Here is a 15,133-nt window from a genome sequence, read left to right on the forward strand (position 1 = left end):
CAGCACCCTCCCAGTGGGGTCCCTTTCCGTGGCAGAAACCTTGTCCCATTTTGAACCTCATGCTTGAGGGTAGCAGGCTTGGTTTTGCCTGATCTGTAGGGGACATTCCCCGGTGATCCCTGGTGATGCTTTGTCTCCAGCTGCTGGGCACTGGGGGAAGGTGCTAGCTTTGCCTGTTACAGAACGGAGAGGGGCCTCAGCCTTCAAACCCACGGACCACTGGTGTTTCACTGTGATGCACTGGCCTACAGTGCAGCCACAGCTACAGTAGCCACGTGGGTTAGGACACCTGAGCTACTTTTGTTTGACTAGTTCACAGGTTTGGTGTAGATGAAGAAATGCCAGCAGGTACTTCAGTGTCAGCTTGCAACCCAAACGTACAGTCCCAGTCCCCTGAGGCTTGTTCATCCCATATTGATATTCCCATCACTGCTGCATCTCTGCTGCCCTTGCCTGTGATCACTACATTTGGGCGAGCAGGTTCACAGCTTCCAGTGTTGCAGTTGCCAGTTCGAGCTGTGGAGCAAATGAAGTCTAAACCTGGCACAAACTGCAGAAGGACCTATGATGCTTGCCGGGGGGAAGTCCCTGTGCCTGGCATTGCTCCCTGACAGTGCTGGCTCACCTTCTTAGAACCATTTGAGAAGAGCATGCGTGCCTTAGCAGAGAACACAGGTGCCTAAATGGGGATGATCTTGCTCTATATTTTATCCAAGTTGCTTAAAGGCAATTTAAGGAAGGGGCCACTAATAGTATCGGGAAACTTAGTCCAGCAGCACAACTGGGAGCCTCTGTTTAGATGGCCACTCTCTATATGGATAGAGTGAGGCCATATAATTACAGAAGTTTCATGGGTCTTCAGATCTTTTGGAGATGAATCATTAACGTGAACTCTGAAAGAGGGCACACTAATCTAGCTGGGTTCACTACTGGGTAGGTAGTCTGTGGGTTAGGCTTTCGGTCTTCTTCTTCAGCCAAACCCCAGCTCCTGAAGTTAATCATGTAAAACTCCAGTTGATTTCAACAAAACCAGCAGTTTCCCCACTGACTTTAATTGGTGTTTATTGGGTGACAGTGGAGATAAAGACCTACAAGCATCATTAGTCTGGTTGCACAAGTTCTTAAAAATTGAAGTAGTAGGATGGATACATCTCCTTTCATGAATCAGCAGGGATTTCAGACATTTTTAATAGCCTCAGGATGGTAGCAGCCTTTAAAGTGGCTATGCAAATATGAGTGTGTCAGCACCATCGATTCATGCTGCCAAAACGTTAGCCTTAGAAGGTATTGGATTAGAAGGGTTGTTCAAGGTTTATTCTCTCCTTTCTCTAGCTAGATGTAGTCCTTTTTCTGTGCAGTAGCTCATCTGTGAAATGTTCTGTCTTTTCAAGTGCTAGCTTAATTTCTCATGGGTACCTTGTTTTAGCACATTTCATATCTGCCATATACTCTTTGTTCTACTCTTGCCAAAAAAAAGAGTGCTCTCCAGGTCTCTCCTCACCTTTATTCTCTCGATTTTTCCCTCAGCCTTTTTCTCTCTCCTGATGAGATATCCACAAGGCTTTTTCAGTTACTTGTGTATTCCAAAGTAGTCTGAAGTACCATGTTCTTTGACTAGAAATCAGAATATCTGGCAGCTTATCTACAGCTGAGCTGCTGTGAGATCTTAGGCATGCCATTGCACATTGCACTTTTTGCATTTGTCTGCCCTGTCTTTGCTTCTTAGCACGCCTCCATCCATAACGTCCTGGTTGGTTATGAGGAGAGCGGAAGTTTATATACATAGATGTGTTTCTTGAAAGCTATCAAGTTTCTCCTTCTACCTGCAACATTTCCTTAGGTGGCGTGATTGTACCCATGGTGGGTAACTCCCACAGGTTCAAAGCTATGCACCAAATATGCACACCTTTTTTTTTTTCTTTTTCTTTTTTTAAAAAAAATCTTTTTGTAACGGTTTGAATGTTTTGCTCTGTGTGAGGCGTGGGTAGATGTTTCTGTGGTTCCCAGAGGAGGGAGGGTGAGGAGTGGGTGACAGGGGAAATGGGTGTTGTGGTCACGCAGGTGTTTAGGCAGTACATAGAGTGAACTCAAGTGAGTGGTCAAGTCAGGTGCATGGTACTATATAGGGCAAATCTTTGCTGTGTATTTATTTACACATGGTGTTCCTCAGTGGAAAAACTGCTCTTTGCGTTTTAAGTCTGACTTTCTGGTCGGATTGTGTACCAGTTTTAAAGCTAGATTGAAAATTTGGGTTGATTTAGAAACTGCTGACCAAGTTTCATTCTCTAACTGAGCAGAGTGCCACACAGTTCAGCAGTCTGGTTTTCTTTTCCTCAAATTGAGGGTAAAAGAAAGGGCATCCTTTGGAGAACAGCTGTTCTTTTATATTCATATTAACTAGTTTTATCAGTTTAGAAAGAAAGAGGGCATCAGATTATGGGATCTCCATGGCACAGTAAAAGATAGAGGTGGTTTGGTTTTTTTTTTCCAGAATTGACTAATGACTTTTGGATGCATCCAGTTATTTCCTGGTATTATCTTTTTTTTTTTTTTTTTTTTTTTAATTTTGATATTTGAAGGACCTGCTGTTTAGAAAGTGAGTACTCTGCCCTTTCTGGAAATCAGTGCTTTGCAAAGGATCTGAAGCTAGGCATTTACAAATGAAAGGCTCTGAATTAGTAAGCACTTTGTGGGAAGCATTTTCTTTGAACAGATTCTTACCTTACCTCCCCTGTACCTTAATCTAGTCCCCAAAGCAGCAAAATGCAGTCCAAATTTCAAGAGAAACATTGGTCTTTTCTGAGATCTGTTGTTGAGATGCCTCTTGTAAAATTCCATGTGCTCTAGAAAATGTGAAAAGTAAACAGCAGAGGAAGTATGTTCACTAACTAGACTTAGTGGGAGCATCGGACTAAGAATATGCTCTTGTGCTAATAAGGCAACTGTTTTGAAGTTTGAAAATACATGTTTTGGTCACAATGCATTATTTAGATGATTGATACTGATAATGTTGCGTGCTCTCAAACCATAACACGTGGCCTCTATTTCCAAAGCTGCTGCAATCTGTTACAAAAACATAGGAGAGGTAAATTAGGAAAAGAAAACCAATTCATATTTAAAAATAAGTATCAACCCAAGCAGCCTGGCCTTTGGCAGGGCTTTTTTACCAAGTCACATGTGGAAGGCTGCCTTTCTTCTCGAAGGCTGTTGGTTTCCAATCCACTTGCTTGCTCATCTTCTGTATTTTGCATTCTTTTACTTTACTGCAAACTCTTGTCTTAGCTGTGTAGATGTTTGGGGCCAAACTCCCTCTGGCTTTTACTGAGAGTAGAGTACTCCAAAACCTCCTGTCAACTTGCAGCAAGGCTCCAGCAGGATACTGAACACCCACATCTGCGAACTGAGCAGGTGCTTGGGTTGTTACTGAAACTTAGAGTGCACTAATTGCAGGCTTTGTGGTATAGTATTAAAATGTTATATGAGATAATACGGGCTTTTTCAGGTTTTCTAGGGCTACCAAGCCACCTCTGTGTGTAACATTCAGTAGCGTCGTAATTACTTCTGAGTCCATTTAATGCATTGTCAGTTCTTTGTTCCTGTTCATGAACTTTCTCTGATGACACGCAGAATACTGACATAGTTGGTAGATAGCCTGAGTGGGTGGGTTTCCCCTTGCAGGATTGTCTTTAGGTCATTTGGGGTCACCGCTTCCTGTTCTTCACTTGCCAAGAAATGTGTTCCTTAACGGGGTGAAGCCTTCTAAACAAGAGAAGAACTAGAACTGGGTTTTTGTTCAAAATTTTGGGACAGGTAACAATTTGTGCTCATAGCTTGCAGATCTACTCTCAAGTCCCTCTTGACCTCTTGAATATAAGTGGTCATAGAGGGATAACAAATTAGTTTTCCAGTAATGTGTAACTGCTAAAAGTGCACATAAATGTCCCGACCCATGAGTTGGTGTCTCTTTGTGCTGTATGCCTTACAAGCACCTGAAAAAAAAAATCTTTTGTCAATGATCTTACTGTTCCTGTGCAGCAGTCAACAAATGCATTGTTGTAACATCTTTGCGAAGTCAGGAAATGTTCTTATTGTAATTCAGCTTATTCGAAACCTGAGGCACAGATGGCTGTGAGGGGCTTTTCATCCCACCAGTCTGACAGGTCCGGGACAAGAAGCTGCAGATGAAATCTTGATGCACCTTAGTCAGTGGAAGTTTCCCTCTTAGCTTCCAAGAGCCAACCGTTACTACAGCACTTGTGCAGGGTCAGTCCAGTGCAGTGACTTTTACCAGTTGTCATACTTGTTGAGGGCAGTGAGTTGGGCCCTGCTGATTTTTGAATCTGAAGCTATTCCCTGTGTGACCTTCTCCTCAGTCCTCTGCAACTCAAAGTACCATTGAGCAGCAGTGCAGTTGTCAGTGTTAGCGCATCTGGCACTGAAATGAAGGTTGCGAAAAGACTTCACCCATTTAAGTAAGCATCAGATCTGGGTACAATTTTTCTTTGTGTTGAGATGAAATACTTTATTTCTGAAAAATGAAGATTCATTGAAGTCAAAATGGAGACCAAGAGATGCATCTAACCAGGTCGTCATTTACATCAAGAAGTAGAGGCACTTCAGCCCTGATCATGCACAGGAAGGTGCACCAACCTCTAGTTTGTTGGGGGTGGTGCTGGTGATGTAATTGTTTTCATGAAAAACCTCAGAAGGTCTTGATTTCGTTCCAGGGCAGTACAAAAGCATCTCTGAAATTATGAAGAGGCTTGTGGGATGGGCAGATGAATGTTCCCATCCAGATCTGCTGACAGATTTTCTAGTAATGCTTTGCTACTTTTTCATGACAATGAAAGGAGAAGTTAGATTACAAAAAGCAAACCATATTTCTTACCTGTAATCATACTGGATTTATTTTAAAATAATAAAAGTGGGGGGAAAAAAAACAGTCCAAGTTACTTACGAAGATCTTTGACAGGTGTCCTATCAGAATTGCACCATTTCCATTTCACATAGCAAACCAGTTTAGAGTCATTAAGTTCTGTTAACATGAGTAAAATAGGCATCCTGTTACATTACTCAAGTCTACCAGGTTAAATACTTAAAATCACAATAATTTTGATATCATCCTCAACTATATTAGCACTAACAAACGAATAATTAATATTCACATGGAATAGTCAACATTCCAGAAGTAAGTTTGTTCAAGCATAGGTTGAATTTTCTTTGAAAGAAATAATTGAAAATAATGTTTACACTGTTGTGAAAATTTCAAATAGATCTGCAGTTCTATTAAGTACTTCTGCTTAGTCAGTGGAAGTTTCCCTCTTAGCTTCCAAGAGCCAACCGTTACTACAGCACTTGTGCAGGGTCAGTCCAGTGCAGTGACTTTACCAGTTGTCATACTTGTTGAGGGCAGTGAGTTGGGCCCTGCTGATTTTTGAATCATAAGCGCCTTCATAGTGTACAGTCTTTTGGATGAAAGCCTGAAAGAATCCAGAGAGTTTTACTTTGTTCAATTAGTTTCCTCTTGTGTATTTTATTTTCCTCATGTGGTGCATTTGCTGTGGCATTTATATGTGGTTCTCTTCAAGCCTTGCAATATTTAACAAGTTTATTTGTTGGGTTTTTTTTTTCCAGGTGCCAGTACTAAAGCTTTAGGCAGTGGAAGGAGATCTTGGTAATTTCCTTGGTCTTTGTTCCACTTTGATACGGTATTTTGAAGTATTTTTTTAAAAAAAAAAAAAAAAAAAAAAAAAAAAAAGAAAGTGGCAGCCCTAACTTAAAATTGTTTGAAGTCTTACACATTGATCATATTCCAGAAATACTGTTCTGCTTTGGATGGGGACTGAGGAAATAATGAATGGGTTTGACTTACTAAGAAAACCTTCTTTAAAGCAAGATGTGAATTTTTTTCTGTAATAAAAATCATAGGTTAGTTGAAATGCAAGTCTCGGGCTTCTTTTTGTAATTAAAAAAATAATTCTTTTGTTACCTACTAGTAAAGGTAGAGGGAGGATAAGAGATTGAGAAGAGGCTATTGAGACAGTAGTTTTTGAGGGTTGCTGCAAATAAGATTGACATTTGAACTGACACTGTTGTGGTTTTCAAACACTGGAAGGTGAGAAAATGCCGTTGATGCTTTTCATGCATTTGTAAGCCTGAGAAAGGAGTTTGGCCATTAGGTGGAGGGAGAAAAGTCTGTCACGTGGCAGAAGAAAAACAACATCTTTTAGAAGAGGTAGTGGAGGAAAAAAAAAATGTAGGTGAAGGGAGGAGAGAGCAAAAAGCTAGTGTGTGTCTTTGTGATGCCCCCCGTGTAGCCCAGCACATATCCCACTATTTTACTGTGTGCCAAAGAGCACACAGCGTCACCAGCAATTGCTGAAAAACACTTGCCTCCACTGACCGACCCTGTAGTGCCAGCTCTCCACCTGCTCAAATGAGGGCTTGTCCTGTTAGCCTGTGGGTACGGTAGGGAACTGCCTGGGGAGTTGGGTAAGACGTCCATGCCTTGGTTTCCAGGTCTGCACTGCCCTTGGGTGAGGTGTGTTTTCGGTTCTCTGCCTACAGTGCATGACCAGAACATTCAATAAAAAATACAAATACCAGGATTTATTTGTTACACTCGAAATAGTCATTGCCACTTACAGACACTTAGAAAATACAGAGGTGTGGAAAGAAAAACTATAGTGAATGTACTCGTGCTGCACTTACATCAGAGGGATACCTCTTCTGTCATTCAGTTTACACATTTTTTCCCCCTCCTGTACAGACAGCAGTCAGATCCATTTCTCTGTGTTTCTCATTAATTATGTTAGCTGGTATAGTTGTCTTCCATTTGAAGGCTTTTAGCAGGTCTGCATGGGTGTAACCATTCAGCCTAAAATTCGCTTTGTCCTCTTCTTAAGTAGGAGACAGTCCTTTTTAGCTAGACTTCTCCCTAATTAGAATAAAATTAACTTTCCATAGATCTGTAAAATGCCTCATTGTTATTCTAGGAGTAATCCGCATCTGATTGCCTAGAAAACAATTCTTAGCTTCAATGAAATGTAAAAGTCTCTGTATTCTCCGGTGATCAAAGTGATCCAGGGACTATTGCTGCAAATCTTTTTGAGAGACTTGTCTCCAAGCTCCTGAGGTCAGTTACGGTATGGATTTGTGTGCTAGCTTATTCCTTCCCTGGCACAGTTGTGAGAAGGGAACATGGAACCAAAATCTTAAAACTTAACTTTAAACACTGTTGCCCAGTAAAATCATACGTGGTTTGCTATATAGCAAATTGCAGGTGAGTTGTTGCCAGCTTATTTTTATTCTTTAAAAGCAGACCCAAAGATGTATATTTGCTGACTCTCTTTTGTTGGCAGAGTTGAATTTGCTTTATCTTGCAGTGCTGTAAGTGCCGTTAAAAATCTTTTACTTATTGCAATTCATGATTTGTTTCCATGTATTTTATCACTTAGTGATAAGACAACTTCTGCCTCTAGATAACACCTACATGGGTTTTGGAAAACTAGTTCAAAAGCTTCAAAGGCTAAGTGCAAAAGAGAAGAGAGATAAAAATCTTTAAAATTATGAAACATAAAAGAAAAGTTTCTGACAGTTTTTGACTTAGTCACATTACACATCCTGGATGCTTTGCGATACTGATTTATTATTTTTATGACAAGCAGTATTATATTGAGCTAAATATTTAACAAGAGAGACAACAGAATATGAGGTATTGTGACACAGCCAAGTGCTGTTGGAAGTTCAACTCTTATTTTAACTGTGCACTTCAAAACATTGTACCCTGGTTTCTTTTGTTTTAAGTAAACATTTCTATCAATCGTTGGCATTTAGAAGGATATGAAAGACTTAGTAAAATAGATATAGTCAGCTTTATGAAAGTCCAGTACCAGGTTTCTGATGAGCTGCTTAACTCCTTGCTCCACATTTGTTCAGCTTGTAAATCTAAGTGGTACTTAAACTGTTAAAAATACGGAGCTTTCTCTGTTTCCCCACCCCATTTGCTGTCAGACATGACACCAGTTGGGCAAGTGCTGTTTTCCCCGCAGCATATTAAATGCAAGACCTCTGCATTTCCCAAATACAGTTGGATAGGAATGAGCCAACTTTATAGAGCTGTTTTATTTAGAGAGTTCAACTCTGTAAATGAACTAAAACATTCCTTTTCTGTGAGCAGCCCTGCACACAAGGTTTCTCCACATTGAAGCACAGAGAATCACTGAAATGTTTGTGTAACTCTGCTTTTCAGGCACATTCACATTTGACTGTGATGACAGTGGGAGAAAGTAGCCCCACTGTGTATGTCTTCACATCAACCGGTTGCACCTAAACAATGCAGGCCTGGACTTCGAGTGGCACACAGTGTTGGACCATTATACAGCAACCCAAGCAATCAGAAATTGTGTCAGATCCCCCCCCCCAAAATCTTAAAAAGCATGAGTGGATTTTGTGTTGTTCTTTTTTTTCCTTTAAGAAAAAGGTTAAATGCGGAATTTCTTTCGATTGTGTTTGGGTTTCTCTGCCTTCAAGTTATCTTTTTCCTGAAATCACAAGGTCTAGATACTTTAATTATTGTGGTTAAAACTAAGATTTAATGCCATAATCAAGAAGCTGAGACTTGAAAAATGCACAAGACTCAATTTACAAGAACTGGTAACACACAAAGTTGTTAAAATGTTGGATTTCTAAATTCAGAAAACCTCCAAAAAACCAGAATGGATCAAGTTTGAGAATATTGCGACATGTTTGTGGCTAAGCTAGGATCCAAAGAGAAGAAACACTTCTGTTGTGTTGTTTTTCTTGCTCTCCACAGAATAAGAACCTATATACATGTAAGTTCAAAGCTTGCCTCAGAGCAGCTTTGAGTGAATCACGTGATTCTTTTCTGTAGTTTGTAGCACTTGTACTGGAGTTCCAGTGTAAGCATCTGAAGATATTTCTCGGCACGATGGTTTCAGATTTACACCGTGCAGTGACACAGTGATCGCTGTGAACCATAATTCTGTGGTTAAGGTTTCCTATTCCATTTTCTGCGTTTAAAGGGAAGCAGCATGCCTCCACCTGAAGTGCCGGCAGCATTACACTTGCAGCTCTGTCTCTGTTTCTTTTTTTCAGCTTCTCTTACTTTATTCTTTTCGTGCCATCTTTGGAGAGAGAAGTTCCTTCCTCCCCCATCCTGGCTCCCAGTCAGAGGGACACAGAGCGCTTCCTCTTCCTAGCGGCATACTCCCCCACCACAAAATTGGATAAGGAGTGGCTCAGGCGAGTGTCCAGAGTGTCAGAGTTGTTGCTGCTGCTGCTGCTGCTGCTGATTTTCACCCGTGGGCACAAGCACCGGAGCATGGCTTTGCGGATGTAGTTGTCAAAGCAATAGTAAATGAAAGGGTTGGCACAGCTATTGGCGAAAGCAAAAGGACTGCTCACCTTCATGCCCAGCTGGGCAACTGTGTTGGGAAAACAGTCAGGCTGCTTCAGGAGTCCCAAAAGGATGGCCATAAGCTTGAAAAGATTGAAGGGAACCCAGGAGATAACAAAAGCTGCCACTGCAATGAAGACAGTCTTGATGGATTTTCTCAGTTTCTTATCATGTTTCCCAGCTCTCTGGTAATGCACACAGAGTCTCCTGGTGATGGAGCAGTAAAAGGTTAAGATACTCAACAGTGGGAAGAAGAAGGCCAGGATTAAAAGCGTCAGTGACATGATCTGTTTGGCTTCTGTCATGGCTTTGTCTGTGCAGTAAGTCTTTCCATATTGCCTCTTCAGTTCTCTGGACAAAAGGGTTGGCATCCCTAAGCAGCAGGATAATAACCAGACACAGATGCAGAGGCCACTGGAATAGGATTTTGTTCTGACCCGTCTAGCAAGAGAGGGATGCATGATAGCAAGGTACCGGTCAGCACTCATACAAGTGAGGAGGAGGATGCTGCAGTACATGTTGACTGAGATGACATAAGAACTAGCTTTACAGAGGAAAGATCCTACCCTCCAGCTCCCGTCTGATGCCTCCTTGTCCACCCAGAACGGCAGCGTGATGAGGAAGATGAAATCAGAGGCAGCGAGGTTGATGATAAAGATGTCGATCAGCCTCTGGACCCGTCGCTTGAAGACCAAGGCTACTATCAGGATGGAGTTGCCGACAATGCCCACCAGGAAGACAGCAGTGTACAGGATAGGAAGGAAAGTAGACATGTGTTGCAGATGCTGATACTGGCAGTTGTCATCGTAGTAGTAGTCGTAGTTGAAAGTGACTGTAGTCACGGGCGAAATCTGGGTGACTTCCATTTCTGGCCAAGCTGTCCTCATCCCTCTTCTGAGGAAGGCTCTGAGCTCCCCCTGCCCTTCCTCTCAAGTCTTCTTTAAAAACATGTTAGTGAGTGAGGGGGGAGGAGTAGGGGAGGAAGGAGGAGAAAAGTGGTTTGGAGGGGGTAATCTATATACTTTTAGCCAATCGCATAGGCAACGGACAAGTGACGAGAGTCTGATTAGTCAAAACCCTGCTTTCAGAATAAACACTGCTTTTTTAAAAAAAATCAGGTTTAGTTTTACTGATTTTTATCTTCATTTTGCATTTGCCTGTATAAGCGAACCAAGTTTGGGTTTTGCTTTTATTTTGTGGGGAGGGAAGGTAGTTTTCAAGATTATGAACTTTTTTAAGAGAGGATACTGCTACTTTGCAGAGGTTCAAGATTGTACCAGGTCAGAAAAATGAGAGAATGGTGAATTCAAGTGCCATATTCTTTATCTTTGCTCAAAACGTTTCATATAAATTGCTTTTCAGGGCAACTTCAACTTTTCTGAGGCTTGGAGTTTTTTACTTTCTTTGTCCATTTATGATTGTTGTTTTCTGTTGAGAGTAATTCTCTCCTGCAAAAATATTTAGGGAAAAACATTTAAAACAACCATCTCCCTTCTGCCCTGTGATTAGCTGTTCTATATCAGTCCCAGGTTCTCCACTGCTCTGCCAGTGCCCCCCTCCTGCCCTGCAGCCCCTCCAGTTCCTCTAGGGCTCACCACACCCAGCTTTATGAATGTATTGGAAGCTTACAGGACAGTTTTCCAGTGTGTCGTATATTCTTCTGCAATTTGAAACTTGACTTGATGTTCCCATCCCCGCACAGGCTTCCTTACCGGCCAGAGTCCTGATCTCCAGAGCAGTGGTTTGTTCCTTCTCCTTCTGACTGCACAACCCACATGGCTCTTGAGCCGTTGTTTTGTACAGCGCTCGATTCTCTTAAAGAGCTCTGATTTCCTTCAGCTTTCATTCGCAGTATCAATATTGCTCCAGCTGTGGCTTACCTTACAGATGGCTCCCTCAGCGTTGCATAAATCAAATGAAAATTCTCACTTTTTAAACTACTGAATTTGTTACAGCTTTATCAGTGCATACTAATTTGAAACGTCTACTACTTGTCTTCATCATCCTTCCTCTCTTCCCCAGATAAATTTATTTTCCCCTTCCCCTCCTTCCCACCTGCGTGTTCACAGAGCAGGTGCATCTTCAGGATTCTCAAAGCTTTGAGCAAATTGCTTACTGGAGCATGCTCGAGCCCTGGGCAGGTAGATCACATCTATTAAGTCTCCACAGGCAAAGGGTGACTTCAAATTGCATGGACAGCAGATCAGTCCCTCCAGTGCATTCTGGATGCAGTCAGATTCACGGTGTCAGTGCTCAGGTTACGTGCTTCTGTTCAGCAGGTACCTGGTAGACTTCCAAGCCACTGGAAAAGCAGCCAGCTGCTATTAAATGACTAGCTGCTGGATCAAGGCATATTGAGGTGATATTGGCTGTTTGGGTGGACACTCTCTCTTGTATAAATATGCTGATGTCTAATAAGGAGCTAGTTATATACAACTGCTTTCTTATCAATAGCGCACTAGTAGATTCTAGCTGACTGTTTTTCATGGAATATGTAAGGATTTAATTGTCTCAGTGAGTGTAAATCAGCCATCACAAACTCTGAAAAAAGACCAACGTGTATAAAAACACCCTGGCTTAGATTACTGATTTGTGTCAGACCTAAGTGTGAACCTGTAGGGAAGCGCAGGCTAAAACTCATCTTCTCACCATCTGAAGAGTTCAAAAGATATACCTACTTTACAGCTAAGAGTTGCGTAAGAATGCCCAAGTATCTTACAATTTACAGAAATTATTTTTGATGGATTCAGTGCAAAGTGAGTGTCGTGTCATCTTTGCTTATTTCTGCTTCAAGGAATGTGTTTTGTTTTTTTTCTTCCAAGAAGCACTGGGAAATAGAGGCATTCTCTTTCCATCAGTACTAGAGCAGATCAGCTGAACCCTACAGTCTGTGGTACAATAGTTCTGCCTCTCTTGCAGAGATAGACCTACATGTGATTTTACTCTGCACTTAGATCCTGACAGCTTACATGCAGTTGCAAGCTTTGGAAATCGGACACAAACTTCTCTCCCTCCATCTCACACTACTGCATACTCCTTGAAATTCACTCCCTCCCTCTCCCCATCCCAGAGCAGATAAAAAAGTGAGTAACTTTTAAAAAACCTTGATCGAACCATAAAAATAAACATACGTCCATGTATCTTTGTGTTTGCAGTTCCTCGCTTCATTGTCTCCCTGTAGTTTGATAGCCTTACTCGCTAAAATAAAAAATTAGGTAGTAAACCTTTTCCAAGAGGGATCAACTCTGTTCTCTTGAATTTGCTCTGAATTTCTTGAATGCTCTAAATAGCCTTGTGGATGTCACTGTGTGTTGTGGTATTACAGATGTGACACTTCCTTATCTGGACAGATTTGCAAAGATAAGATGAAGCACTGTCATGAATAATGAAGCGATCTGTAATTATGCGAGTGAAGCAGCAGCAGGCGTATTTATCGGCAGTCTGTAAGCCTTGTGGGTTTTTATGTGGTATTGATTCACTTAGGGTGTCATGTAGGGTCTTAACTCTAACCAGAGCTCATTTCCCTGAGGTTGAGCCAAGCTCTCAAAAATACTTGGCACGCAGAATTTCCCCTCATAACGCTTCTGCATAGATATTCCAGAAAGCTCAGCACGTGATGTGCTAAGATCCAAGAGATGCAGTGAGGTCTTTTGTAACCAGGAGGACAGCCCCCACCCTCTCCTCACCCCTCTCCTAGATTTCCACAGCACTTTCCTCCTCCCAGACCTCTCCAGATACATGTAAAGCCTTTTCTCAAACAAAATTTTCTGCTGAAGTGACAGCTACTGGCTTGGCTTGGGTGTATGTTCTTCTGTCCGGCGTACCCATCTTGTCGAGCCCTTAATGCAGCTCTGAAAAAATGCAGCCACTGGGTGCTGAGTAGTTTTGAACCTGAGAGTGAACCTAAAGCTTCTGTAACCACACGCTCGCGGCAGATGCTGTAATCAGGGCTGTGCATTTGGCCGGTTCTGCTTTAGAGCGTGTGCCTTTCTCAAATGTACTGGTGAAGCTTGTCGTGGCAGTGTTCCTACCATTCCTTACATCTTCCTCATAGAAAATGCTGAGGTATTTCCAACGGCAGCAAGGGAAGAGATGTCATGTGTGCGTTCGTAGTTCTGTAATGCTTGTGACGTGTGTTACAGTACCCTTCTAATTTTGTGGGAAAACGAGTAAAAGAGATGCACTGCAGAACTATCTGCACAGGAAGCACGCTGGGTTGTTGATTTAGTTTGTTACACGCCCCCACACCCCACCTTACAAATTTCTGCAATTGAAGCATTTGTAGTGGTGAAGTGTGGGGGTGTTTTTTAATGTTTTTTTACTTTCTCTAGTTCACTAATAGTTTAAATGTGGTTTTATTCCAACTCGTACATGTGCTTTTATATAAGCATAGGCATCTAGATAAAATAAGCTACGTATCTATAAATTATTAATGATGATAAATGCTGAGAAGGAACAGAGGTTCATTTGGCTGTAAAAGAAAGCGTAGTAGTTTCTAAATTATTGGGCTTTAAAAACCTTCTGTAAGGAAGAGATTTGCAGACCTAATTAAAAAAAAAAAAACAAAAAAACCAGCCAAAACCCCCACCAAATTGGCTGAAACTGCCCTACTATGCTATAACCTAGATGAAGGCAGGCTCAGAGATAACCAGATGAATGCTAACCAACAGAAGTTTCACCCCTGAACAGAGAGGAGAGGGTAGAACTGATTCAGGTAAAATTGTGAGCACTGAGACAATGCATCAGGATAGGCTGAAATAGTTTCAGACTGAGAGCAGTGGTCTGCAAAGTGCTGTGCAGGAAGAAAATATTTTTTGTGCACATAATAAAATAAATTATTTAAAAGTACTGTTAATTCCCTCTTTATCTAATCCTTTTTTAATTTAGATTTTTATGTATGTTTTAGAATGTACACAATATATTAGTACAGTAGTACATGTATGTAATTTTTTTAAAAAAACCCTTATAATAGGGATGCACACTCAAAAAGTTTTTACTGAGGGAGTGCGTGATAAAAAGATTTGGAAACCACTGACTTAGAGGACAAGGGAGTATCATTAAAGCGAACCTGTGCTATTCATCGTATTTGGAAGAAGCACATGTAGAAGTCTTCTCTCTGAAATTTATAATTAGGGTAGGATTTTCTTAGCCTACCATGTTCTTTGCAACAGATAGAAAATTACAGAAGGCAGAAATAAAACCAGGGAGACTGTATAAAGAGGTCTGAGGGGAATCCATGGGATTTTCTGCTCATTCTGTCTGTGTGAAAAGCTCGTATATGGTGCCTAAACCACAAAAACTAAACCTGTCCTTTTTATTATTACAAAGGGAATGTTTGTTGGGAGAGGCAATACCTTGTAGTAAATTAACTAGTAATATTGGAAGAAACAGGCAGACCGTTGAACACCTTTTTCAGGCCTGAATTAGTAACTCCTGGCGCGAATGTGATATATGAAGTAGGTCTTTTCGTTTCTCATTTCTCATCCTGTATCAACTTCATTTAATACGGATGGTGCCACCTCCTACAAATGTTTTCTTGTTCTCTTAGGCTGTGAGAGCTAAAATGACACAAATTTTGTATGACAAAAATTGTTTGCAACATACTGGGTTTTGTTTGTTTGTTCGTTTAGTTTGTTTAGTTTGCAGCACTCTGGTGTTAAACTCTCTGTTGTCAGTGCCCGAGAACTCTTGTTAGAGGTACTAACTCACGCACAT

The 15,133-nt window shown here is 41.3% G+C and overlaps 1 protein-coding gene across 1 annotated transcript; it reads right to left on the minus strand.

Moving 5' to 3' along the window:
* Positions 1–9,189: 9,189 nt before the first annotated feature.
* GPR15 (G protein-coupled receptor 15) lies at positions 9,190–10,305 on the minus strand. Its single transcript, XM_009954746.2, has one exon. The coding sequence runs from the start codon at positions 10,303–10,305 to the stop codon at positions 9,190–9,192; it is 1,116 nt and encodes a 371-aa protein (XP_009953048.1).
* Between the last annotated feature and the right edge of the window lie 4,828 nt (positions 10,306–15,133).

The sequence above is a fragment of the Leptosomus discolor genome, chromosome 1 (genome assembly GCF_034619465.1).
Source record: "Leptosomus discolor isolate bLepDis1 chromosome 1, bLepDis1.hap2, whole genome shotgun sequence".
NCBI classification, from domain to species: Eukaryota; Metazoa; Chordata; class Aves; order Leptosomiformes; family Leptosomidae; genus Leptosomus; species Leptosomus discolor.